This window comes from Mugil cephalus, chromosome 14, assembly GCF_022458985.1.
Source record: "Mugil cephalus isolate CIBA_MC_2020 chromosome 14, CIBA_Mcephalus_1.1, whole genome shotgun sequence".
Taxonomy (NCBI): domain Eukaryota; kingdom Metazoa; phylum Chordata; class Actinopteri; order Mugiliformes; family Mugilidae; genus Mugil; species Mugil cephalus.
Window position 1 is genome coordinate 15262214 of NC_061783.1, and position 27993 is coordinate 15290206.

At 43.1% G+C, this 27993-nt stretch overlaps 1 protein-coding gene across 1 annotated transcript; it reads right to left on the minus strand.

The window, feature by feature from the left end:
* Positions 1–155: 155 nt before the first annotated feature.
* Positions 156–27993, minus strand: LOC125020556 (histone-lysine N-methyltransferase 2B-like). Its single transcript, XM_047605983.1, is given in 37 exon segments — positions 156–1861; positions 3142–3271; positions 3369–3452; positions 3546–3656; positions 3760–4012; positions 4129–4248; positions 4373–4491; positions 4908–5027; positions 5140–6199; positions 6202–7470; positions 7602–7763; positions 7986–8146; positions 8259–8337; positions 8451–8568; positions 8670–8828; positions 9312–9446; positions 9601–9668; positions 9749–9912; positions 10009–10085; positions 10209–10319; positions 10491–10592; positions 10678–10868; positions 10993–11106; positions 11532–11649; positions 11761–11853; positions 12065–12211; positions 12326–12439; positions 13244–14101; positions 15625–15734; positions 16924–17175; positions 17314–17375; positions 19483–19756; positions 22231–22387; positions 23090–23173; positions 23339–23505; positions 23683–25138; positions 27579–27993. Coding segments are annotated over 37 exon segments (9381 nt in total). The 5' UTR covers positions 27885–27993; the 3' UTR covers positions 156–1585.

The following is a 27993-nucleotide window of genomic DNA, read 5'->3' on the forward strand; positions in this document are numbered from 1 at the left end:
CAATTCTACAAATAGAACATTATGTTGTGTTGTTAAGGCCAAACAGTAATACAAATGAAAATTTTATTTCCTATTATTGTCTTCAAATTAATTTATACTAAAATGCTATATGAAAACACACCGAACCACGGTTAAAAGCATCTGTGAAAACAAAGCAAACTTAGAACAAATTTTTATTGAACATAAATAAAAAAAAAAAAAAAACGAAAGAAATCTTACGTAAAAAAATATCCAACAGGCTTAGAAATTCTTTATACAACTATGTACAGGCAAATTCCATCATGAGCTGATAAAGTAACAAATCCTACAAAAGTCCACAGCAATCAGCCTTCACCTCAAAGTCTGTGAAACCATCTACATGCAGTAGCTGAGTGGAGTAAACGAGGACAAAGAAAACAAAAAAACTTCATCCTCTAATAAATGTCGCCGTAATATCGACACTATCGAGACGTTAAGGATAAGAAATACTGAACAAGGAAGCAGTGTTTCAGCGGATGTGTTGTGTGCTTAAGTTAAATGTTGCTTCATAATGTCTCTGAGGTAGTACAACACAGGGTGGGTGCAAACAGGTCAACGTAGGATCATTTGCCGCGCTTCCGTTTGTCTGCCTTCACTTGCAAAACAGAAAGTTAAAAGTTCAAACACATTTGTTTCCTTGAGTTTGTTGAAATATACATTTATTGTTCAAATATACAAAAAGAGTCATGAGGGACCGTGCAGAGAGCAAGATCACTGTATTCACGTTGCAGCCTGCACCGGTGGGGGGGAAAACGCTCCCTCATAGGCCTTAAAACACACAAAACGAGCACAAAATAACAAGACTGTAATAGTGGGATAAAAGCGAGTAGATCACAGCATCTGTGACATCACAAATAAAAACAGGAAGTTTTAACAGACCGAGGGAAAAAAAGAGGGTTTGGGTGACTCTAGTAAAACTATCTTTTTAGGAAAAATGTCATCAGCACCTAAAATATTAGGAGTCCCTGCGGAGTCCAGAGTGAAGTTTAAAACATAGCTGCACTACAAGTGTACACGACGTGTTTGTTCCGAAGTAGAGAGCGAGGTGCTGAATGCGTTCACCTCACTCCGTCCGTGACCTTGTATTTACAAAGACACTGAGCATAGTAATGGATCCCTCTTTACACAGTAATCACTTTATTTTAGCTTGCACCATTCGAGGCGGGTTCGCCCCCTGGATGTCGCCTCACCTCGGGTTCCAGTAGAGGCCAGAGAATTGATGATATGAGATGGCAAAACTGTACACAAATTCAAATAAAGCAGAGCTTCTATCCTGCAGTCGGAAATCATATAAATGGACTTCAAGCTCTAACATATGGGCTCTTCTGGGACTGCCAACAGCAGCTCAGAGGACAGAAATGAACAAACACGCCGCCCTTGACTAGTCTAGAAAGTGAATATTCAGCAGGTCAGCTCTCATCTCCTTCCTACGGCGACGTCAAAACAGTCACCTTTAGAATTTATTAAAACCGCCTTGAAGTGCTTCAGCTGGGATGGCTTTTTGTTGTGGGCTACTGGTGTTTGTGTGTTTTTTTTGTGTGTGTGTGTGTGATTTTGTGGTGACATGCTAATTCAGGAAGCGACGGCAGCGTCTCGTCCCGCAGTTGCAGTGCAGCTTGCTGTTCTCGTCCTCGATGGGGAACTTGTAGTCGTAGGTGAGCTCCTCCCCCCGGTAGATCTTCCTCAGGGCGAAGATGACGATGTGCTTGCGGCCGTCCACGTTGATGACGCGGGAGTAGCAGTTGGGCTCGCACGAGTGGTTGATGAAGCGGGCCGCGTTGCCCTGCATGGTGGCGTCCACCACGTCGAAGTCGTCGATGCGGAACATGTAGCAGCCGATGCCCTGATGGGAAGCAAACAGCTGACTAGTCAGTCATTGTTTGACCATTTGCAGTCAACTTTAATATATGAATTTAAGGCGAGACACGGCAGCAAAAACACAGTTTTATCAATTTTGAGATTTTTTTTGCGGTTTTGTTCCATTAACACGTCTTCTATCAAACTATTTCAAATAAAAAAGCAGTCACAATGCACATTTAGGTGTTCATTTCACGACACTTTGTCTGTGATGCGCGTCTAATTTATTCCTAAATTGAGTAATAATAGTCAGCTTTCTAAGCTGGCTCCTGGCCTCGTCTCTACCCCGGCTTATTGTGAAGCTCTTTTTCTCCCGCAGAAGCCTGACCAAATATGGTCATATCCTTTGTATTGGCAATCAATCATGAAAGTATAAAAGGCGATATAAAGCTAAAATTTCTGACAATGTGATTTGTTGAAATGGGTCACGTGACCCAGCCTTTGTTAATCTGTGAAGGACATTTAAAACTGCCGTGAAATCTTCTCTAAGAAGAAAATTACAACTCAAATTAGCAAGAAAAGTCAAAGAAAAGACACATGAAGGAGAGGAGGGGGGAGTCGGACCTTGGTAAAAGGAGACGATCAACAATGGCTTGATATTTTATATGTTAATATAATCGTATGATATGTTTTGAAGGATTTGAGTAGATTTGGTTTTGGTACATAGCGGTTTCAAATAAAAATATACATGATTTTGCAAAGTAAAACTTTAAAGGCTGTTTTATAAAAATATGTTTTTCTGCTACTCTGAGCCACAAATCTCCATTTCAGTAGCACTTACACCAAACTTTCCAGATTTATTCCTTAACTACATTGTGAAGGTATTTATAGAGGGTTTTTTTTCATATATGACACAGAGCCATTAACATTTCACTCCTAAAGACGTGGCTGTTGTCAGTATATTGTGATTTATGAAGTGATAATGAAACAATGAATTTTGAACCACACTTTAGCCGTTATTCAGATTTCTGTTCTGGAAGTGTATGCAAATTAGTGCATATTTAAGTAGATAAGTCCTTATTTGTATATTTAAATATAAATTCACAGAAAACTTGTAATACAGTTTTTTTTTTATATTTGTAATGTGTATATGTAATGTATTTATGTAAGTAATCAACTAGAGGAGTTTCATGGTGATATCTATTAGGTAAAATTTTTACCCTATTCACTTATAGTGTCTCGCCTTAAATGGTCAATGAATTGCTCTTATTGTAATTGAAAGTCCTCAGTTTGTAAGTGTAGTGGTTGCGTATTGTGTTCACTAACCTTGCTGTCATAATATTTCTCTCGCTTATCCGTCAGGACAGCACGGATGACTGTGCCGGCGTACTCTATCACCATCTCCCCAGCATCGATGTTCCTCTTGCAGAACAGTCCACGCCCGTGAATTAGAGATCTAGGAGGTTTTCAGAGAAGGAAAGTATTTAAGTATTTTAAAAACAAACAAGAAAAAAACAATCTCATGCTCTTTTTGACCTGTATTCTGCCATTACCTGTAAACTCCTACGGCTTCTTTTGAGATTTTTTCCAGGTGTCTGAATCTCATCGCCATGGGAAGCTCACTGCTGGTGGCTCGCCTGGTGGAGCAGGTACAAAGCAGAGTCAGCATTCACATGATATCTGCTAAGCCCTAATTTACACAATGAAACGTGGAAATGTAATACACTGACCTGGAAGATTTCAACGGGAATTCATCCTCCTCTTCGTCAAAGGGCCCTACTATGTCAGGGAGCTGTCTGTGCTGTGACGCTAGGAAGTTGAACATGTCGAAGGTTGCTTTCCTAACGAGAGAAACAGAAGATGATGATCAGTGCATATCAAAACAGAGCAAACAAACAAAGAGTTACAACTAGCGTAACTACACGTAAGTGGAAGTCTCTGTACCGTGTGTAGATTTCAGCTCGAGCGCAGCCGCTCGGGTTGATGGGCAGCTCCTCCTCGATGTCATCGCAGCGGTGGAAACGGAAGCGGTGGTGCTTGCAGTTCGCGGCCCCCTGCAGCTGTTCCAGCAGGAAGATGACGGCATCGTGGACGACGCCAAGCACCCGTGGACCGCTCATCCCGCCCAGAGGCAGCTGCTTCAGATGGAAGCCCGCACGAGCCTCGAGGACGCTGTCAATCACCGCGCGCCACGCAACTGAGGGAGGGAAGAGGTGAGGCGGATTCACACGGTGAGACAGATAAAATGTAGTCAGGTGGCTTGAAAACAGATTAACTGAGAAAACATTAAAAACATAAAATAGCAGCTCTTACCCTCTATGCTGTTAGCCTTAACGCTGAAGCCGTCGTCGCTGGTGATTTCAAAGCGCAGGTGGGGCTGGTTCATGTACGTCCTCTTTCTGTGTTTTGGTGCTTCTTCATCTGAGCTAAAACCTGCAGAAAGCAACAAATGTTATTTATTTATACCGATTAGTGATCACACAGCAGATTACAAAAAGTCAAGGTTTCTGAACTGCTTATATTTCCTCCCTTACATGGATTAAATTGAGCCACGAACCTGAATAAGGGCCCCACTCGAAGATGTCTCCGTGACGAGAGCCGACCCACGCTTGTGTTTTACCCTGAATGTTACTGCTGGTTTGTGCGGATGTAGGTGGACTCTCAACCTGAGGACGTCTGAGCAGATAAACGAAAGAAGTTAAACAATAGAAAAGAGTACTGTCAACAACCACTATGATACAGGAACTGAAAGACTTATGTTTTTTATTCATCTCGGAAATTTAAAATTTGACGAGAAATCAAGGCTGCGAGAACCTATGAAACTAAATGATTAGTTTAGCATTAACGCATTAACGTTACGCTCTAAGTGAGTCTAAGCAAACACCTACAAAGAAATTATAACACATGCAACAAGTTTAATGACACAATCAAGGTAAAATGTTAAATGAAATTCATTCACAGACTTTGAAAAAAAGGTTTAATGGCAGAAACTATGATAAATTAGTTAACATAAAAAAAAAATAAATGTAAGTGTCATTAAAGCACTAAGTAATTGCTTCTTTGTTAATTTAGCTCCTTCAAAATAAACTGACCTGGAAGGCGTAGGAGCTGGTGGAGCTGTAATTCTCAGAAGCTCTGGTTCAGAAATATTTTCCCGGTCCAGATCAAGAACGTCTTTTGCTGATGGGGCTTTCATTCTCACACGGCTTGTTCTGTTCAAAGAAATACAGAAGAAGCATAATGTTATATTAATACTACATTCACTGGTATCATATTATTATGTTACGATGCGGCAATAAACAGCTTTAGAAATAGTTTTAATACCTGGCTTCGTTAACTTCCTCCAGCTCACTTGACGGATCCTTCAAAAAGTCCATCTTGGATTTCTTCCTGGAAGGCCTTTCAGACACCGATGACACCCTCTTCACTCTGACCTGGTTGCGTGACGAAGCTGGCGTTGGTTCGTTTAGGAGGTCATGCGGCGACTCTGAACGTCCACTCGACGACTGATCCGAGTCCACTGCCTCTGTCGACTGCGGCGGTGTTTGCGGTTTGGTCTTTGGCTGCCGAACGTTACTCAGAATGTTGGGTTTAGTCTTGGCGTCGCGGTGAGACGCCATCGCTCTGTCGATGATAGTCTGGGCTTCGCTTTCTGCGGTGGTGGTCAGAGTGGCTTCGGGGGCGCTCTGCGTGCTCACAGGAGCCACGGGGGCTGGAACGGCGCTGCTTTTCACCACTTTGACGATGTATTTCTTCTCAGGTGCTGCGTGGTTACTGGCGGGGTTAGCGGGAGGCAAGACGTTGGCGACGGAAGGGCTGGAGCGAGGCTTTATTATGACACGGGGGACCGAGTTCTGCAGAGTGTTGCCACTGTGAAGAATCTTGGCAATCTGACTTATCTTATCGTAGACGGGCGAGTTCATACTCAGCGACTGGTAAGTGTTCGTTCTCGGGTCTTTTATCAGAACCTGTCCTTGGCGGTTAACCAGCAGGACTTGACGGGTGGAGGTCTGGGGCAGGGGCGAGTTAGCTGCCTCGGGTTGACTCGTAGTTACCACCTGCTGCTGACCTGCTGCCGCCTTGGTGTTGTCCAAGCGGATGGCGATGGTTCTGCCCCGCGTGGCGCTCTGCTGAACGGGCAACGGACTCAAGCCGTTGATAATGATGGGGGAGGTGACGGGGCGTGGGACTGCAGAAAAAGTGGCAGCGGGAGAGGAACCAGGCACATTATTTACAGTCTGTCCGACTCGAGGCGGTAAAGGCAGCCTGAGTTTGGGCTGAAGTGGAATATACGGCTTAGGGGAGAGGCGTTTGAGGTTTGGCGCAGGCTGTTTCGCCTTCACAACGATGGTTCTCGTCTGTGCCGGGGGAGATTTTTTGACTACAGGCTCGGGGAATAATCGGGATCATTCAAATCATCTTTAAATCCTTCGACTGAGTCGGTTGATGAGCTACTGTCATCTTTGTCATCTACTGCACTTGTATTTGGGTACATTGTAGAGGCACCTTCGGCAGAAACGAGTGGGCCCACGGCAGAATTCAAACTCGCTTCACTGTGATATGTTGGTGTTTCAGAGCTCATCATGACTTCCTCTTCCTGGACTGACAGGTCATCGTTCGTATAACTTGGTTCAAGAAAAGCAGACGGTGACAAACTCTGAAACTCTGGCTCGCACGTTTCTTGTTGCGACTTTGACACGGTGTAGATCGACTCCAGCCTCTTTAGAGCGACTGTTAGCTGTTTAGTGGGTGTATTGTGATTGGTGTGAGTTGTGGGTTCAACTCCTTCCGGGTCCTGAGCTTCACGGTCGGTTGCGTCACTGTCGTCACTCTCTGAACCACCATCGGCACCGTCTAACTGGGAGATGGACTGTGCTGAAGGAAGCTGGCCCGGGGCGTCTGAGACACCAGCTGCGTCGCAAACCACCGTGCGGGAAAATTTAAGGTAACGCCTGGAGTCTTCATGGTCTGAGTCGTTTCCCTGATTATCTTCCTGCATTTCCACATCGCGCACGACGCCTTCCACGTCTCCTCTGCTGCTCTGCGCTCCGCAGTGAAGCGAGTCATTCTCGGTGAGCAGCGCCTCGTCAAAGTCGAGCTTAGCGTTGAGCATGGAGGCCACTGCTACCTCCGTGTCCGTGTCAAACACGGTGTAAGGCAGCTCCTGGGACATCAAGTGGGCGACTTCCTCTTCCAGGTTATCAGGGGCGAGTGAGATCCCGTTTGTCGTGGCCACGGCCGCATCTTCCGCCTCAGACGAAGCTAGGAAGTCTTGGGGAACCTCGGCGGAGACCGGAGTGGTGATCTTAAAGTTCTGCCTGCCTCTGGGGGAGTGAGTGAAGGCTCCTTGGCGAGGCGACAGCCCTGCAGAAACGCTGGAGGTGGACCTAGGAGGCGAGCTCCAGACCGGAGAAGCTGAGGTCTGACGTGAGAGTGGAGGAGAAGCTGATCCGAAGTTTAATGATCTCGGCGGGGAGCCGAACAGGGCGGTCCTGGAGTGGACAGTCCCACCGGAGCGGAGAGTCATCGGTACAGACGGGTCGCTTTCTGTGGGTGAAGAACTGCAGCGGCTTCTGGACGAGAGCCTGCGAGGCCGGCGGGTGTCATCCAGGTCCCTCAGCGTGAGGATGTGATGTGATTTGGGAAGTGCAGAACCTGGCACAATAAAATAAAGTGTGAACCGAGGCAGCAGTTTGAATCATGTTCTACTTCAAGAATGCAACAAGGCAGAGGTCACAGACAAAATAAAACCAACAATAACCAATTTCCCCTAAGACTCTAGTTACCTGGAGATGGGAGCGGTCGAGATGATCCTCCTGCTGGTCTCCTGGTTTGTGTGTAACCAGGACTTTTAGAATCAGGTGTGTTGTGCGGTTTAGAGTTGGGCGATGAGGTAGTGGACTTTATTGGACTGGATGAGGTGCTCAAAGGATCCGGGGACTCCACATCTGGCAAAGGAAAAAAAATGTTTCATGAAGACACTGAGTTAAGTGGTCATATTATACGGTCTCTAATAATAAGAAGAAATTGCACGAATACATAATAGAGAGCTGTAGTTTCCCTCAACTTACAGAGCAATAAAACTCCTTGTAATGTTTTTATTGGACTACTGGTTTTACTGCTAGTGCTTCCTTTATATGGCTCTTCTGTATCTGTAACATCCTGCTCACCTCTGGGGCAGCTGGGGCTGTGGACTATGGTGTGGTTCTCTCCTTGGTCCCACCTCGGGTCTTGTTCTTCACCAGGGAGCGGTGTGCTCACCTCTGTTACCTTGCAGATGTACCTGCAACGCCTGCGTGGGTCCACAGTGCTCCAGTACAACCTAGAACATCTGGAGAAAGAAGACATTCATATAAAACAAGTTTTTCAACTTGATAAAGTCCCCATACTTGGTACGCTGTACACTATCTATATATAGCAGGGTGATGACAGCGACCACTTACTGATAGCCGACAGGATACAACATCCTCCCGTTGGATGACAGCTCTGACAACACGCCGAGTTTCTGAATCTGCAGAGAGCCTGGACAAGTGTGGAAAGAAAACACATGTTCAAATTCTAAGTAAAGACATGTAGCTGTAATAAATCAACTTTTACACAGGAGTTAACAACACGAAATACACAGACGCTCTTACCTATGGTCATGTTAATGGTTTCTGGCTCAAGACCTGTAAGGAACTTTCTTCTGAGATTAATCCCCTCAAAGTCTACGTACACCCGCCGAGGGACTTCAAACCTTTTCCCAGACACCATCTGGAAGGAAAATCACAATCAGTAAAAAGTACAAAAGTCTGTAGGTATGAAGCAGGCACGGGAAAAATATAGAGTATATATAAAGTTGTTTTTTTTTTTACCTTCTTACTGACGAGGTCCCTGTGTTTGAAGCAGTAAACCTTCCTGTCCTGCTGGAACACACAGTTCTGGGCACGGGCACACATGAAGTGGAAATTACTCTGGCAGGTGGCGAGACAGCAGCCCACCGTAGCCCCTGACTGGCCGCAGCGATCACAGCGCTGGACAAGGAAAAACAACGACAGTCAGAGTTATATCAAAATAGTTTTAAGTCTCATCATAAGGTAAAATATGCAAATAGTGCCAAGACTTTCTAATTCAGGCCACGTTTACACAAATCAGATTTTTGTGTGAACCCGCATGAGCCTTGCATGTTTCTGCATGCCATCTATGACGAATTTGGATCTTTATGTGACTGGAACTGCACCTTTTTGAATCCAGGTCCCAGGGTGAAAAAAAAAAATACCGAGCCCACTAGATGAGCTAAAACGGATCGTGGACTTTATGTTTGTATACGACGCGAAGGGTTGATGCACATGCTTCTTTTATTTGGCTGATTTCTGTAGCAGAAACAGCGCCACACCTTTCTACAACTAGATGTGGTTTTGCAATGGATCGATTTTCACGGAGAAACGATGCCAAGGAAAACCGAAGAAAAAAAGATCGCTACGTGTGAACGTGGCCTTATTCTGATAGTGTCTTACCAGGTGGCGCCCCCTTGAGACAGCACTGTGCACTTGCAGAAGGGCGCCGCTCTCCTCATACACCTCTGCAGACCAAATGCAGCAGTTGACGTGGGCCCACTCGTTTTGTCCCAAGTACAAGAGCCGTCCTGCGTCCTATCAGAACAGAAAAGCCATTTCATATTGTTAGATACCCAGCAAGGAGTGGAAACATACAGTGTGTGTGATATATCCCAGTGTCTACATTACACAATAGACCAAACAATGAAAATTAGTTGGCAATGTTGCACAGAAGGAAGGATGAACTCACTCTGGGAGCAGAGTCTCCATACTGTTGGCACAGTGCACACTGCCTCACGTCTTCTGTCTTGTTGGACTCTGAAGGACGAGATTAAAAAAATATAGAGATACTTTCTCATTCTTTAGGTGTCGTGATAGAGAAGCAGATACAGACATACCGTGAGAATAGGGAGGAAGTCTGTGTGATGTTTTGGACTGCTGTGCAGTGACTGAGGACAGCATGGAGTCCGTTTTCTCCTCCTTTGGCTGGTATGTCCTCTCCACACACTGTGCATAGCTGTGCTCCTTAGAAGGTGGAAGAACCGCCTCCGGAAGCATCCCACTAGAAGATAAGAGCAGAAACATCTGAGACATGTACCAAAGAGTCTCAAATGGCACTTCTATAGTTTCCTTTAGAAAAATTGTGAAATGTACTTACATTGGGAATTCTTCTGAAAAGGATTCCCACTTCTTTAGAGTGAGTGCAGGAAACCAGCTTAAAACTCGCTTCATCACCTGTAAGAAATTACAACCGACGTAAGATCAAAAGCAAACAAACGCCCTCGAGACGAGGCTGTTCACACCTGATCCCTGAGCACACTGTAACATGAGAAGAGGGGCGGGGGAGCGGGAGTTTACCTTATCATAGTGGGCCCTGGCCTGAACGGTCGGTCTCTGATCCTCAGGGAGAAGTTCCTCTTCCTTCAACCACTTACTCATCACAGCAGCCACATCTGTATGGAAAGCTTTCTGGGTGGGCGACAGGAAAATAAGAGGCTTCAGTCAGGAGAGAGATTCAGACAAGTATTAGGCAGTTTCTATATTGTGATTTTATTGGGGACTGATCCTGTTCAGACACAGGGAGAGGTCATCATGTGCTGGTTCCCATAATGAATAGATTATGAGGACAGATATACTCACTATTGAGGTGTAACCGCCCTCTTTAAACTTCAGCTCCATAGCTTGTAGATCACAGACTGGACGCTGTTTCCGGTCAAATGGTGGGATGTTTGCTTCCTGACACTGAAAGATAATAAATAGCATTAGGAATAAAAGCTGCTTGAAGGAGAAACTGCTTCTTCCTGTTTGTTTCTGCACGTTATCTCACCGCATTACAGGTAACTAGGTGCTGAGTGCTGGTGGATGAGAGCAGGTTGATGAGCACCTCCTCCAGCCCGGCCATCAACCTGCTCTGCAGACCCTCCTTCAAGCTGCTGTGTTCGGTTTGATGCTGACTGCAGGGTGTACAGACGAAATCCACTTTTTCCGGCTGACTTGAAAGGAGCCCAAAGAGCTCTTCTGCAACACGGAAAACACAAACAACATTTTAAAATACGTCACATGTATTTTTTTATTATGGATATTTTTAGAACGTTAAATGTCTCTCATTTGACAATGTTTGGTATAGGCTGAGTATTCTCACCTGAGAGTCCTTCACATGTGTAATGAATCCAGTGGCTGCACTCTGAACACTGAATCATCTGTGGGAGTCGGCTGCCGTCTTCGTAGCACTTATGGCAGACAGTGCAGAAGTTACCTGAACGCACAAAACATCCACAAGTCTCACATTTGACCTGTAAACACACACCTTGCATGCCAACCCCCACCACTCTTCTAAGCAACACAGACTTGTACTGGACCACGAAGCACTGTGTCCATTTTAAGCTTTGTCCTACTTCCTGTTGCTATGCCCTGATGAAGACCAATATGGCCGCAATTCAGGCCCATGTGCATTTAGCCAGTTTTTGTCATGTTTAAATAAAGGCTTTTTATACTTTTTCAACCCCAGAATCCCTTTGAAATCTTTTCTTTTTTGATCTGTCACTTCACCCGTCGCAAATAGAGCACCTGAGGAAAGAACTATTTTGAAATCTCCTGAGCGCTCTCTGATGTCTTCTAAGCAACACAGACTTGTTTTTGGTTATCTTAAGAATTAGCCTTCGGGAACTACCGATGTCTTACCTTTGTCATGGAGACAGGTGCAGTCGGGACACAGGTCCTGATCGTGATTCCAGGCCAAGTCCCAGGTCTTTCCAGGAGTCACGCCGCAACTTTTGCACCGTATGCATGTCATGCACACCTACACAAACATAAACAGGTCACAGAAAGAAAGTCTTTACGACTTAGACATACGAAAAAAAAGTAAAGGCAAGGAGATTTCTGAATAAATAAATGTTATTAAAGCATTTACCCAGGGCATGCTGCAGTTCATAGGCTTAGGGTATGTTGGTCCCAAACAAGAAGGGTGGAAGGAGGTTTGGCATCTTCTGCACTGCAACACAGGCTATGTGAAAAAAACAACAAAAGAGTAAATCATTTTTGGATTATGATCGTAACACCTTGGATCACATACAGAGTAAGAAAAATGTTGCATGCTACATTCTTTAGAATTAATATAAAAGAAATTTGAATGTTCATGTATTTTTTTTTATTTGTTATTTTTTTAAATAACTTGAGTAAGTTGTTTTGTTTTTGTACATTTGTTGACCTCCTACCTTCGAGCTCTTGCTTCTACGCCCACACACATGACAGAACTTGCAGCGCCTGCAGCACCAGTTCTCCTTGTTCTCCTCCTGGGGGCGCTCCTCGGGCGACAGGCAGAAACTGTGGAAAGGCTCGCAGCAGATCTGGCAGAAAATCATCTGAAGGAAGTGGCAGACAAATAAGTGAATAAAATCGTTATAGGGGCGGGAGCGGATTCACAACAGAACTCCACTTCTAAGAGCTTCCCAAAGATCAGGGTCCGTTTGAATTACCTCGTATCGGCCTTTACTGGCGCACAGCAGACAGACGGGTTGAGGAGTGGTCGGGACAGAAGTGAGGACGCTGAGTCCTCCCATTAGCCATACGTTCTGGACAGCACAGTCCTCCTGGTAGACACAAGGCAAACAGCAGCATGAGGAACGTTGGTTTCTCCTCTATTAGTCTGTGGGTGCACTAGCAGCATTGGGTGGTCGCCCACATGTTGTATCACTCATCACACACTCTGCTCGAGTCTCCTGATATAACAGCAGGTAGGAAGTTTTATTTGTAGTATGAACATTTGAGCCATTTAATAACTTTAGAGTTTGTTCTCTTTACAGTGCAGTGTTTTCACTTCCAGTGAGGACAAACAAATATTAATAAACCTCCCCTCTCCCCAGAAATAGCTATTTAAGAAAGCTTATAAGGCTTGAGTAAAAACAGATTTGAAGTCGATAGAAATAATTCAGGAATTTTATATCATAGAATAACTGGAATGACTGACTTTGACAGTGAAAAATATTTAAAAAAACAGGGAATCTTAATGGACCTTGAGGTAACTTTCCTACCGTTTCCCATCTATCTTGTTCCTATTTTCTTTAACCTGGATGCTGGTTCTGTAAACTTTCAATAGACAACCACAGATAAATGGGACCCGCAACCTTTAGTCATATAATGTACATGACTCCTTTCCTCTTTGCTTTTTCACATAATATCAACAGGGTTTAGTTTAGGTACGACTGTTCTCTGTGGCGTCCCTTTGTGTGTGTGTAAAAATTAAGTATAACAACCTACAAGGCTTTCTCTGCACTGCACTGAGATCTCTTGTAGAAATAAAAACATCTATTCATGTATATTTTATACAGTCCATCTTAAATACACCCCAGTGAGATATGATCTAAAAATGTCACCAGATACAGGTGCACACTCACCTTGAAGTCTACTCGGATCTTGTGCTTGCTCTGCAACAGGCCCTTTTGGGGAAATCCGTTAGTTAACCCTGCCAGGGTGTTCACTGATGCACACTCTGCAGGATTCTGGGAACGAAGGACATAGTGTTTGTCAGTTGGACAGTTTTGCAGCACTGTCCCTTTTACAGATGAGTCCTTCTCGTCTTCTTCAGGACGCTCCTCCCGTCTGTCCTCCTGTTCCACTCGTGTGCCCTCCTCCTGTAACTCTGTGCCTGGATTGGTAGCTGGAGGGGGCTCGGGCACAGTTTCATCTGTCTTTATATCTGTCTTTGTATCTGTCTCGGCTTTTTGTGTCTCTGTCAAATCGTCTGGGTGCTGCACCTCAGACTCTGATTGTCCCTGAGAAGACAACTGTGACGAAACCTCTCCCAAAGCCGAGTGCCGTGAGCTGCGAGGCTGTTGCTGAGGTGATAATGACACAGAGTTGTGCGAAGTCAAGGCCGACTTCACCACAGACTGAGGTAAACGATGCAAACGCAACAGCAGAGATTTCTGAGGACAGTTTGCTACGGGACGTGGTGAGAGCGGAGAAGTGGGGTGCGTTTCAGGCCGGGACAATTCTGGAGGAGGGTTTGTTTCAGAAAGTGACGATTGCAAAATAGCAGGCTGTGTTACAAGCTGGACCAGCAGTGGATGCGACTGATCCACACACTGGGGCGGCCGGTGCGGTAAAAACAGAGCAGCAGACTGCAGGACAGAATCAGGCAGGCGGTGTAAGTGTATTTGGAGCTGCCGCCGCAGCTTCGGCTTTGGGCTCCCGGACGGTCTGGGCTCGGGGAAAGTTTCTGTGGGATCCGTCTCTTCGGTGTTCTCCTGTGCCTGTGGAGGAGGGGACTGCCTAAGCCAACCAGCGAGACAGGTTCCAAAGTTGCACTAGTACTAGGGACATGCAGAGGCGGCGGCGGCGGCCGGCAGCAGCCAAAGTGGCAGAGAAAGGGAGGAGCACCACGGCTCCGAGAGCAATTTGTTAGCCAGGAATAAGAATTAATAAAAAGATAAAGGAGACTGTAGGTAATGTAATCAGCCGCAGCACATACTCACACACACAAAGTGTTGAGTGGATGTTAACACGCACACTAGCAAAGTACTAGGAAATCATAAAAGTTGATCTGTTGATGACAATCTGCTAAAAAAAAAGCAAAAAACTGAACACTAATTAAATTAACTGCTAACAGATTAAATGTGCAGCAAGAAATGAAAAACAGTGAAATATGGGAAATTATAAATTCTTATCACTACACTTGGAAAATGGATTATGAGGCTTATACTGTATATAAAAAATAAAAGATGCTGCACCTGGCATGTTGCATGCAGCAAATACACACAAAGCGTTCATTAAAAAAGAGCCACAATTACACAGTTTTGGCACAAGCTCTTGCTGCAACCTCTGCAATTGCTGCAAACTTTACTCAGAGACTTGCAAAGGATTCGAGCATCACAGATTTCAAGGTGAGTAAATAAGCAAGAATCATACTAACAGAAAAATCTTTCAAGGCGCAGCAGCAGCAGCAGCAGCAGGGGTTTGACAGAGGACGAACAACATGCTCAAAAAAAAGCTTTGTTTGATTAAAATTAGATTTAAAAAAAAAAAGCTTGAATAAGTGGAAACAAAGAGTCACAGCCAACATTCACACATGATACTTCGAGGACAAGAGGGAAATCTGAGGTGTGAGGAAGCATCGCTGGCTTTTACTGATCAGCTGGGACTATTATTATTATTATAGTAACAATGGACACATTTAAATAAATGCACTATTGTTTTTAATTCGGATTAGAAAATAATTAGAATTATTACTTAGAAAATTAGATATAATTAGAAAATATTACTTTCCTCTGTGTAATACCGCAAAATTTAGTTATTTGATGGAGCGACTCAACATTTTTAAATGAGCCACTACACCTGAACATGAATAAAGATCTCAAAAAGCACTCGTCGACACATGGGACTGATGTATACCATGCATAACACGTACACAATAACAGCTTAACTCATCCACACTTTATAAAATGAGTTAAACACATGCATTATGAAAGAATTAAAGTCAGAAACAGAAGGCTGGATTTGAAAGGTGTTATTAGAAATACTCGTTCAAACCTATTTGATTAAAAGTGAAGAACTGAAAGTGAGACCTGGTCAAAGTGTATTATTTGGAAATAACAAACTAAAAATTGGTTAAAATAAATAAAGAACTTTGTCTTAAAAATTCATTAATTTAGTGTAGTAAGATACTTTGGATCCATCAATAGAGGCAACGTCCATATTCCAATAATACAGTGTGACCCAGGTTTGTTGAGACAGTAAAATAGAAGCGAGGGGGTAACACCTGCTCCATCGGTTTTACCTTGTAAGCTCTCGGTCTGCTGCCGACTCCTTTGGTGAACGGCCGCCGATGCCTCACTAACTCGGCTGGTGGGTCTTCAGGGAGCGACACGCCGTCTTGAGGAGCAAGATCTCCAAAGCAAGACACACAACCTTAAGACACAATTCTCATTCTTTGGGAATATAATACCCTTCACTGGCGAAGTGCATCTCATTCTGGCTTCTTCTAAACCAAGTCTGTGACATTTTTTCAAAGCTAATCTGACAAAAAGCAGTGTCTTTTGTGGATTTGCAGGCAGGACTATAGGACAGGTCTGCTGTCTTTCTTTCCAATTTTGACCATTAGTGATTTATTTTATGTTTTTCAAATTGGTGGTATTATTATCTATTATTGAGATAAACATTTGTTGACACTAATTCTCCTCTCAGGTGCCACTAACCTCCTGAGACCTGAACGTTTGTTTGGCATGACTTTTTAATTTCTCCAATTTCTCTTTGTGATTAGCAGGACCTAAGAACTATAAAAACTAAGCATCGTCATTTTAACAGGAAGTAGTTTTTGGGAAAAAATTATGTCCTTATATGTGGACACAGAGATTATTCCACTCAATATTATAATAAAGTCACCATTATGTAACAAAACATAAAACTACATAATAAACTAGAAAAGATAATAAGCATAAATAAACAAAAATTTAAATTGTAAAATTTGATGAGGTTGTGAACCATGTCCACGTTTGTTATGTGTAGAATGAATCTGCTGAAATGCCCGCTATCATATGTCTTCACAAATAGTACCTTATTAAGAGGATAAAAGTTTAAATGAGGCAGAATAAGCTGCCACAAACCTAATACTTAATGTCCCCATAAGAGGACACTGGGTCTCAGGAGGTTAAATGAAAGACAGGAACAGAAAGCTGCAACATGGAGAGTAACTAAAGGGACAAGTTAAAGTGGTTCATGTTGTCTTTTCTGTCAGACACCAGCACGTCAGAGGAAATAAGGAACTGTTTGTGTGTGTGTGTTACATTGTTATTACCATGCCACACACAGAGGTCTGACAGAAAACGGCAATATAACTCTTTGCAACACAATTATTTCCCAGTAAACAGTAAACATCTGGCTTGCATCAAAGGATTTGTGCAGCAGAGTGAATACTGAGAAAATTGCACTCTAAGTTTATCTTTTTATAAGAGATTATGCACTGATGTTATCAGAAAAACATTTTGTCTGATCGTGACCTTTGGAGAGAGCAACAAAGCTCTTGCAAACTATATGAAAAAAATACTCAAACAAGTAGAAGCGTTCATGCCTCAGTTACCTGGGTTTCTTGCAGCTGCTGCGTCTGACTTCACTGTCAATTTATCCATCTTATCCACTTCCTCTTGTTCTTCTGCTTCGTCCTCCTCCTCTTCGTCTTCTTCCTCAGACTCCGATTTGAGCAGTTTGCTGTAGGAGCGTGGTTTGATCTTACGCAGGGACTCTTTTTTGACTCCGGTCGACATTGAGGAGGATCCTTCGTCTGCATCGCCAAAGCTCCAGTTTGTATCATCGCCGCTCGAAATAGGCTGGACTGTGAGACAATTGATTAATGGTTAATTACACAGATGTCTAAATACTTACTACTACTGCTGATTTTATCCCTGTTAATGCAGAGAAGGAATCACAGAAAACTCATGTGGTCAAACTGAACAAGAAATCACAGACATACCTTTGAACGGCCTGATAATTCGCTCAATCTTCGCCTTCTCAATCCGCTCACACTTCTTATATCTACGTGCAGAAGAAAGGTCAAAATGTGATTACACACTTGAGGTAAAGTTCTCGTGTACCCATCCAGAAATGTGTTTAACTGTAAGAGTCGACTTGCCTTCATTAACTGGATAGTTTAATATGTGTTACTGTAAAGAAATGAAAAGTATTTTCACGTTTTATGTACAAGACGTCTGAACCTACAAACTTAAGAGTATTTCAGGTAGGGATGTCCCAATCAAGTGTTTTTCTCCCCCGATCCTTGTCTCAATATGATTAAAATAAACAAAATAAACAAAATATCCAAATGTTTCCAGGAAACTTTCGTCTATTTTTAAAGGTGAGATGCACCTTTGCAAATTGTTCTTGTTTCAGTATAGCCTTTGTCATCGTCTCATAATGGAAATATTTTTGCACATTTCAGACAACATTGTGCTTGCGTTGCTTTTCCTATTACCCTCCAAAGAATATCTCTCTTCCCTCCCTAAAATCACCTCTCCCTAAAACCCTCCCTCCACACACACTGGACGCTCACCTCCTCAGTTCTGAATTTAACCTGACGGAGAAAAGGCACAGAGAAATCACATAGCCCTCTCATGGCTTATGTCACTGTGACGTCACGACATTAGCTCGAGGCAAAACAGAGGGAGGCTTGAACCAACACCATCACCTGCAAAAATGTTGTCTTGCTGTATTTTCGGGTGCCAAAACCGAAAAAGCAAAAACATTAACTTGAAGTTTCATCCAAGAAAGTATTGGAGGGATACAATCGTCAACACCACTGTGTTTGCAGTGCACACTTGATATCAGGTCAGATTAATGTGTAATGCATCATCAGTTTCAGCCTGGATAATGTTATAGTTTACACTAAATTGTGACTGAAATTACGTTAAGTTATTTATTATTGTTACATGTTAATGCTATTGCTAACTGCTAGCTAGTGTCCGAGCAGACACCCCTGAAGAGCATATTAGTATACTCTCTATGTGATTGCCAAAACAACGTTGAAATATGCTAACCGGCGTTTACAAGCTAGCGTGTTTGAGATGTTTTGCCTCCAGCTAAGCCCCGCCGCTCAAACTGTCACAATGTTTACATGCTGTGAAGGGGTCTATTTGTGTTGTCCATGAATAAAAAAATTACTTTACCATTTACCTTTGTGCTCTTTATTTTTTTAGACCATGAGGATTTACAACTATTTCACGAGAGTTGGTCAAAAGGAAAAGACTCCAGATGTAATGTAGTTAATGTAGCTTGTACAGGCTGCCAAATCTAATATCCACTGTATTACTGTAATTTAAAAATGGACTCATACAAAATGGATGATCTTATTCTAAAACAGTAGATGGAATTATCCACTATTTATTTTTCAAATCTTTAGCGCAAGCAGAAGAGAAAGAAGGGACTGAAGAAGATGTGGTTTTAGTTTATGTCAGACCTATATCCCCAAAAAGACCGACCTTAACTGAATCCCAATACCGATACGTTTAAAAATGCCTGGATCAACCCCAATACAGATCAGGACATCCCTAATATCAGACACCGCTTAAACATTTCAGAAAGTGATTTATCAGGGTATATGATTTTCACCAAAATCACTGGTTGGATGTGTTCATAGATTCGATCGATGCATATTTGCTTTGTTGTGGGGAGTTAAAAGGTTGTCTGGGAAATGGCCTGAGTGGCTTCGTTCAAGGCTCCAAGAAGTTAGCACCTGTCTAAAAAACCCACAAGAGTTTAAACATACATGAAGTGATGTGACATTTTGTGAGCTTAAGAGATGCTGGAAGGTACTTCATGTAATCTTTGGACAGGGTCAGATGAGCTCACTCATTGTTTTCAGTCTTTACACCAAGCTAAGAAACCTGACGGCACCACCACACAGACATGAGAGTGGTATCGATCTTCTCATTTAACATCATGAAAGTGGATACCTCCCTAAAGGCTGAACCGTGCACATAAACCAATGGTGCTTGATCTTGAGTGCCGGTTGATCATAACGCACATTTCTTTACTTTCCAGACATGTGGTCGCTCAGAATAACGTTTCAGTGTCAAACGCGGGGACAGAAATGACTCATTTATACTGGCCAAGCGCACGCACAGTTAAATTCAGCTCATGAACTTACACGCAGCACTGCCGCTTGGTGTTGGGTCCCCCGAACTTGGGCTTATCCAGGCAGTTGATACACTTTGCGCAGTCCTCCACTACCAGGCAGCCTTTGCAGTGGCCGCAGCGCCGCGACCGGACTCCCCCGGGTGCGTATTGACTCAGTACCTTCCTTTTTTTGAACCTGTGGCCCTTCCCCCTCCCCCTTCTCCTCCTGCGCTGGATGCTTTCCTGAGAGACCACCCACTGGGCCCTGCCCTGATCAGAGGCGTCATCGTCATCATCCGCCACATCTGCAGGCGAGAGACAGAGAGGATGGGTAAAAGAGCCACAACGCGCATTTTGAAGCATCACTACGTACACGTTGATGTGGGGGGGCGACATCTTTGGATGCCAGAGGTTATTATTCAGTCTGCTGGAGTCATTACTGATGTAACTGCAGTAATTGGAAATCCCTAGATACTCATTTACAGGATGGTTGTCTCATACATAAGCTTGGTCTCTACAGCTACACATTACTACTTTACAATAACGTTAGGTGACTGGATGAAACCATGAAATTACTGCCTCTTACCTAAACCTTTTCGAAACTTAAGGGCATCCTCTTGAATTCCCCCAGTTGCAGTGTTTTAATAGCAAAAAGGCACAAAGCTACTCCAGACATAAAAGACATGAATCATTTTTGAATAAATGATGCGTCTGGAGTAGCCTTGCGTTTTGCTCTGGATGTGTTCAGTGAGTCTATTTGTCAAACAGCACTTCCTCACCTCATACTGAGTGATGCTCACTTGACCAGTGTTGGGTATAGCTTTCCAACAGCGGTGGCTAATCTGTGTGTGACAAAAGATATTTTTGCTGGCAAATATTTTAGTTACAACTACATTGAGCTAACAAAGCAAATGTCTTTTTTTTTTACTTTTTTTTTTTTTTTTTACTTTTTTTTTGCTCAGCTTATTAAAAGTTTGCCAAAAAAACTATGCAAATTCTACATGTTTTGATTATTATTTTTAGGTTGTGTGTTTGTAACTGCATAAGCTCAATCTTTGAAACACAATTTTAGCTTCTAAGTGTTTTTTTTCTGTTGGATACACTAGCAGAGCACCTTTGCCATAAAAACCAAACTAAAAAAACAGTTGATTAAAAAAAAAAAGTTAACCTACCTGAGAGCTCGGTTACAGTTTGGTTTGTGAATAACTTGGCAAAGCTAAAGCTGCACACCTATCGATATGAGAGATGTGAGCTTCTGAACACGCCTGCTAAGAGTTCTACATTTTATTTCACCACCAATCAAGTATTGCTCCATACACAGAGTATGCACATGATGACGTCACAGCAAGCTGAAGTCTCCATGGTTACGGCCACTGAGTGGCAAAAAGTGACAGATGATCATGGAGATTAGCAGCGTTCGTTTGAATCATAGACTTTTATAGAGTCTAAATTGTAAAATTAATAAAACAAAAACAAAAAAAAACAGGAAAGAGCAGTTATGTGATTGACTGTACCAACAGATTTGAAAAGCAGTCAGAGATATGCTTTAACAGAAATTTCTGACATCCAAAGAAAAGAGGAGTAAATGGATCGCTGCATTACTAAGAAACAACTGGGATCCAGGGCACAGAAACCTGGTGTTGAGGTTCACATTTAGTGTCAGGAAATACTAATTTATGGTGTATTTTTTGATAAAGTAATACCTTAAGTTACTTCTTAAGATACGTTTTTCTTTTCGTAACTTTTGTAACTTAAACTAACTGAAACTGAGGCTAATCCACACTAGTTCGTATGGATCACAGTCGAGTCCAACTGTACTTAATATGATCTAATAATCCACATTTTTCCCAGTGTCGCTGTATTTACTGACACCCTCTATTTGGTGGCCTTTACTACTTTAGCATGCTAGCGGTTAGCCTCTCTGGTTTCTAAATGTCAACAGTTACCTAGCAACCACTTGAATGCCAAGAATCTTCTCCACACGACCTCCAACGACGTGACCACAAGTTTTCCGTTTAAAGGCAGCATACACTGTTTTGTGGTTATATGTGTTATCACATACATTTTTACACAATGTAGTGAGAAAATTAACACTTTTTTGATGAGGGCACTCTGTGAAAAACTATGTGGTGCTTTTAATTTACCATCATCTAATAGCTGACACACACAGAGAGACAGTACATGAGCCTGGCTCATTTATTAGTGGAGCTCTGTTGGTCAATCATTTTGACATAGGAGATGAAATAAATACAACAATCTGGACCTATGGTAGCTCCTGTAGACAAAAAAAAAAGGAGCTGAACACAATCCACTGCTGCAACAATCGTCCCAACAAAAGTGCAACATTTCACAGCACAGAACTAACAATATAATAGATAATAAATCATTAATAAATAATTATTTCATAGCTTTTTGAAGACCCTGAACTAAACTGACAGTCCTTTGTGTTGCATTATATTTAATTTTCTGGCATTTTGACCAGATACTATCCAGGAACAATGAAGTAAACACTGACCAAGCATGTTAGCAATGATGACATGATAAACAATGACTTGTTTTCATTTCCTGGTTTACTTTGCTGGTACCAAGGAAAAGCTGCACACATTTCACATGCAAACTAGTTGCCACATAATTTGTGTAAATTCTTTTTTTTTTTTTTTTTATAATTAGGATGATGGTGTAAACTAAAATGTCCCTGCTTATACGGGAAACTCCCGCATATTTTGTGTGTAATGCAATCTCTGTCTGCTTACAAACAACACACGGAGGTGGACTGTACCTTCGGCTACGGGAGAAAAGGTGATCCCCTCTCTCTCGTGAAGCGGCAGCGCGCTGAGTCTGGGAATGTCATCCGGCACCATCGCCCGAGGCTGCCCCAAAGCCACGGCCGCTGCCCGACACACATGTTTGATCCTGGGACCACCGAGGGGCTGCTCCTGCACCCAAATGAGGAAATATTTGTTGTAAATTAAAAAAAAAAAAAAAAAAATCTAGTCTCTTATTCAGAGTTTCTGCAGGTTTGGACAAGTGAAATTTGAAAGACTTTTTAAGACCATTCAATTGAAGACCTACACAAAGTACAAACAATAAGAAAATCAAAGACCCGGAATTACTTTCAAAATAACAAAATTTATGGGCCAGAAGGGATCATACTGCATATAAAGCAGTAAATTTACATAAGGATCTAGGACTTGACTAAATGTAATTTAAGATCTATGATGCAAAATATGCTCATATTTAAGACTTTTTAAAGGCCTTAAATTGGGATTATCGATTTTTTTTAAGACTCTGCAGAAACCCTATTAACTATAATGTCACAAAGGATAAAAGCAAATCCCTGAATAACAACAGGTAAAAACAGGAGGTAAGCAGAGAGAAAAATGCTTTCACCGCGTTTATCGACCGCTCTCATTCACCACTGAATGATGGCGTAAATTATTAATGCTGTGACGGTTCAACACAACATGTTCAAACACATTCATATAATAAAAAAAACACAGTTCAGCAATTAAAACAAACAGCTAATGATGGGGTTTGTTTATACACAGAAAAGCAACATGAAAAGACACATTTGAATTTCCCCAAAGGAGATCAATAAAGTATGATCTTATCTTGCATTTTCAAGTTTAAAGTCTTACCTGAGGACTCGTATCTTTGGCAGACAGGTCAACTCTCCTCCTCCTCCTCCCACTCACGGGCACTTGTGAATCTCTCGTACCCAACTATTGGTGGAGATAAGAGAAGAGAAAACAAGCGTTTATATAAAGCGATGCCGTCACATGCTTAGGTTACTATACCTTTTTAAAAAGTTTTTTAATTTGAGGCCTTGAAATAACATGTAGTGCTTCTGCTTTTTTTTTTTTTTAGACCAGGAAATTGATTCTTACTTGTGACAACTTGAGCTGCTTCTGCTGATCAATCTTGATGAGCTGGACTTTGGCTTTCTTCAGCAGGTGGAGCATCCTCTTATTAGCTCCACTGAGGCCAATGCGAGGGCCGGGCCCACTGACTTCCAACGGCTCGCAGCTTTCCCCAGTCACGGTAGGTGCTTTATCTGTATCAACAACACATTGAATAATAAGCAACTCGAGTCGCCTTCCTAATACTTGGACACACCTATAAACTAAACAGTGAAGCAATCACAACAGCTGTTGAATTTTCTGCACTGTCAAAATAACTTTACAGTCAGTTATTCATAAATAATGAACAGAAAAATCTAATGTATCCTTACCATTGTTGCCTGTGTCTTCTGGCAACGTTTGCGAGGGCGCTTCCACGTCGGTGTTCACCACCACGGCGAGCTTCCTCACAACACCGGGAGAGTCCATCTCCTCCATCATGAGCTTGGACCTCCGTCTCTTCCTGACCTGAGAGGTCACACCGTCGCCGTGATGCGCGTAATCCGCCTGAATGTCAGACGGACTTTTCTTCTTCTCTGCCAGTTTCAACGTCAGTTTCTTCAGGTTCTTGTAAATCTCCATGTGGCTTGTACCCGGACCGCGCTTTGATGAGATCTTTGCCACGGCAGACGAGCTGTCGAATATAGACATGGAGTCGCTGTCGGACTGTAGCAAGCTGCCATCGTAACCCGACTCGTAAGGAGACGCGCTCGGTTTTCCGTCTTCTCTCTGTTGACTTTTCAGCCACGTAGACAAACAGCCCTTTGGAAAGGGAATCATCTCGGTGTCCAGGAACCTCTTTGGAGTTTTAATGACGCGGGAGGACCGCGCACTTATTACAGGAGTGGTGGAGTTGTTTGAGCTCTGGTGCACTTGCTCGGACCTCTGCTCACCCTCTGACGGAGTGATAACGTGACTTTGGATCTGCTGCTCGATCTCATCCGGCATCCCTGTTGCTGGAATGGCTCCCGTTACCGGCGTGTAATAAGCAGGCTTCGTCGCCTTACAGCCAACTTTTAGAACGTTTTTGGATGGCTTTCGCCTCTGCCCGAATAAAGCCTTGCGCCTATGTGTTTTGTGCACCCTTTTTTGTGAGGTATCTGCGGCTTTACACTCTAGAGGCATCGCGGCCTCTTCTCCGCTCTGGGCGCCGGCTTCAGCTCCGGCCTCCGGGGAGGCTTCCATACCCTTAGCCATTCTCTTCCTCTGACGTTTGTGGAAAGATGTTAACAACATAGTGACCGCTTGGGGTGTGCGTCTGGTGTGCCCGACTCGAAATCCCCTTATGCGCTTCACAGTTCTCCGTTTCTGGGATTGGTCTGTGTCCGAGTCCCCCAAACCCTTGCCTTCGCCTTTAACCCTTCGGTGAGCTGCTTTCCGAGCTCCCACCGTCTCACGTTGCTTGGCGCCACCAGCTGAGGTAGTGGCTGTTTGGTTTTGCGTGCTGCCTGAACATGTCGTTTCTCCTGCCGTCGTACTGCTCTGTGCGCCTGAGGCCGACTCGTCTGCATGTTTGGCTACCTGCTCACCAGGCAGTTTAATGACCACCTTTGGTATTTCTTTGCTCTCTGCTGCTGATATCTCTTTATCACCCGGTTCTTCTTTAGAGACCCGCGGTACAATTTTCCCAATAAGAGTCGATTTTGGGGTCTTGGGTATTATTTTTCCAATTAGAGGTTTCGCTCCTGGTGATTGGTCTGGAGCTTGGCTGACTGATGACTGAGGAACTGCACCTGAAGTTTTCTGCGGGCGAACTTTTGTGGTCCCAAATCCAGTGAAATCTTCCTCCTAAAGAAAAACAGATAATGTTTCACAAAGGAAAATACAATACGTAGACTACTTCACGCCCAATTCATTAACATAACATCCTGCCATTTTAGAAGCCGTTACAGCAAATACTTGACACTTTGACCTGAAACATTGGAGCTTACAATGAATAATGAGCATGTTCAGAAATTACTAATACAACAGCGGGGAATATAGATTATAAAACTACTGCTTTAGCTTCTTAGTATTCAGTTTGACACGATGATGATGAATAACGGTGTAATTAACGGGGGGTTTCACATTTTGCTTTCATAATTACTTGTTAAACCATGACTAAGGCTCATGCAGTTAAGCCACAACGGTCAAAAATAAAGATGAGAGAACTGCATCAACAACAGTCCTCCATTTCTGTGTTCACAATTTAATTTCTAGGTATTGAGTCAACTTGGTTCAGCAGCAGCACTGCTCTTGACTTTTACTCCAGTGCTGCATCAGCGCAGCTCTGAGGAACCAAATCAAACAATCGAACCTGTTTTTGTTTTCACTTCATGAGTCAACTAGAAATAATGATTCTGCACTTTTTCCCCCCATTTTTGTACCTGTCTAATTTTTATTTGAATGCATCACAACATTTTCTCAGCCAATCATTTCAGCGTTTGAGTGATATAAATTTAAATTTTATTTAAATAAATAAAATAAAAAAAATATATATTTTATTTTTCCTGCAAAAGTGAAAATCTACATCAAACTACAACCAAAGTTTATGTACAATTTCAAAAAAAAAAAAAGAAGATGCTCAGCGTCCAGCCTCCTTTAATCCAGACGCACTTATACTCTCGTCAAAGCAAAACCATACCTCATCTTAAATTGAAATTACTTACATCCACCATCACACACAAATTAACAACGGAAACCCCCTTAAACGGTATCTATTCCACTGCACTGCAGAGCACTAAGTACCGAGTGATGTGCGGTACTGTCATTGAACAGCACCCACAAGGCTTTAGCATGAGCCATGTGACTCTGTGTTACAGTCCACTGTAAGGAGATTGCATCAGTGAAGTCTGACTGATGTCAGATACTAAAGCCTGTGCTGTGGAGACTAAATAATACGATTAAATCCAACATAGCATTATTCCAAAACTACCAGCCTGAGTGGGTGGGGCTAAAGTGAAACCAGTAGGAATGTAAACGATACCCACCACTCAACACATGACACAGGTTAACAGGATTTCTAAATGACGAAACTGCATTATTGCACATATTTGCACCTTTAAAGCAGTCCAGCAACACTTTAATGTAAAAAAAACAAAAAAACAACTTTATACACTTTGCTTTGTGGCCTTCATCGGTCTCATCCTTGATCTTTAAAGTAGGTTACAAAGATATTTGCAACCAATGATCGAGCAGACCACTCATTTCGCTGTAGCCAGTTTTTAGTATGAAAATTCAAATTTAAGCAAAACTGTGCATGGTGCAACAAGGGCTGAATTCAAGCAAATCACCATGTGGCAACTGCAGGTTTAAGACAGGTAAGGTAAGACTTGATTGATTGCTGAGGAGAAATGTAGTTCTTACAGCAACAGGGCAAGACAATGCAAAGTCAAAAACAAAACAAAAAACTTAATTAAGAAATAATATAAGGTCAAAGAAAAAAGGAGAGACTGCTCTTGGAGGACAAATACTGCACAGAAAATTTAGTGATGGCCGGGAATAGCATCTTCTCATGATGCTAATTTAGATTTTAGACAATATACTTTGCACAATTCTTCAATGCATGTCTTTTATGAACACGTCTAGCCAATGTCTCCACTCCCTCCTGTTGCATCCCACGTTAAACCGACGTTCAAAACACCGAGCAGTCAGCTGACAGCATGTGAAGTTACGAGAAGCAGCGGCGACGCTTTAACTACGACAGGATTAGCAGCCAAAAGGATTTTAGCACAGGGTGGGAACTTCAACTCTGCAAGCCATGTCAGGGAACGAGCAAACAAAAGACACGTCTCGGTTTCCACAGTAAAAAACGTTTCCACTGGTGTTATCACACCGCCAAAGTTTCCGCCTAATGTCTCTTTTTCTTCTTTTTTCATGCAAACAAACTCAGCTGGATAAACACTGATTGTGTATACAGGGTTGCTGCAACTTACAGGATAGATGCTGCAATTTCAAAACAGAAAAATGATCTAAAAAACTTAACATATGCAATAGAATAATAAATATCCAGCCCTCGAGTTATTTAAAGAATAACCTGCAGGATAACTGCGACACGCAATGTCAGTTTAGGGATAATAATATTTGCATGCTAAAATGTTGCTAACTAGCTCTACGTCAGCTAAAATGCTATTTGCAAGAAACAAATAGATTTTTTGTAATTGTCGCCCTTTTTTTGATTAAACATGCTTTATTAACCCCGTTAAACGTATTGTTGTGGAACCGTGCTATATTTTACTAGCCCATGTACCTCCTCGCTGTTGCTGGAGTCGAAGCCCACGTCTCTCTGACGCCTGTGTTTTTCCGTCACCCCGAGCAGACGCAACAAGGCCGGGTCCTCGCTCAACGCAAAGCCGATGTTGACGGGCCTCGGCCCTCCACCAGCCAGCTCCCCGTCGTCCGAGACAAACCTTCCGCGTCTTGTGCGTTTTTCCGCCCGCAGCCTGCTGCGAGCCGGGGACGGTCGGCCCGGGAAGCGAGCCCGGGCCGGTGCTATGGTGCTCACGAAGCCCGCCACGGTAGCGGGAGATGATAATCCGCCTCCCGATGCCGCCATTATTTACTCCAACAACACGGACGGCGCGCTGGAGGGGGGGGGGTGACTGCAGCGATACGAGAGGCAAGATGGACTACTCCAATGGCTCCGAGGCTCCGAGGCGCGGGAT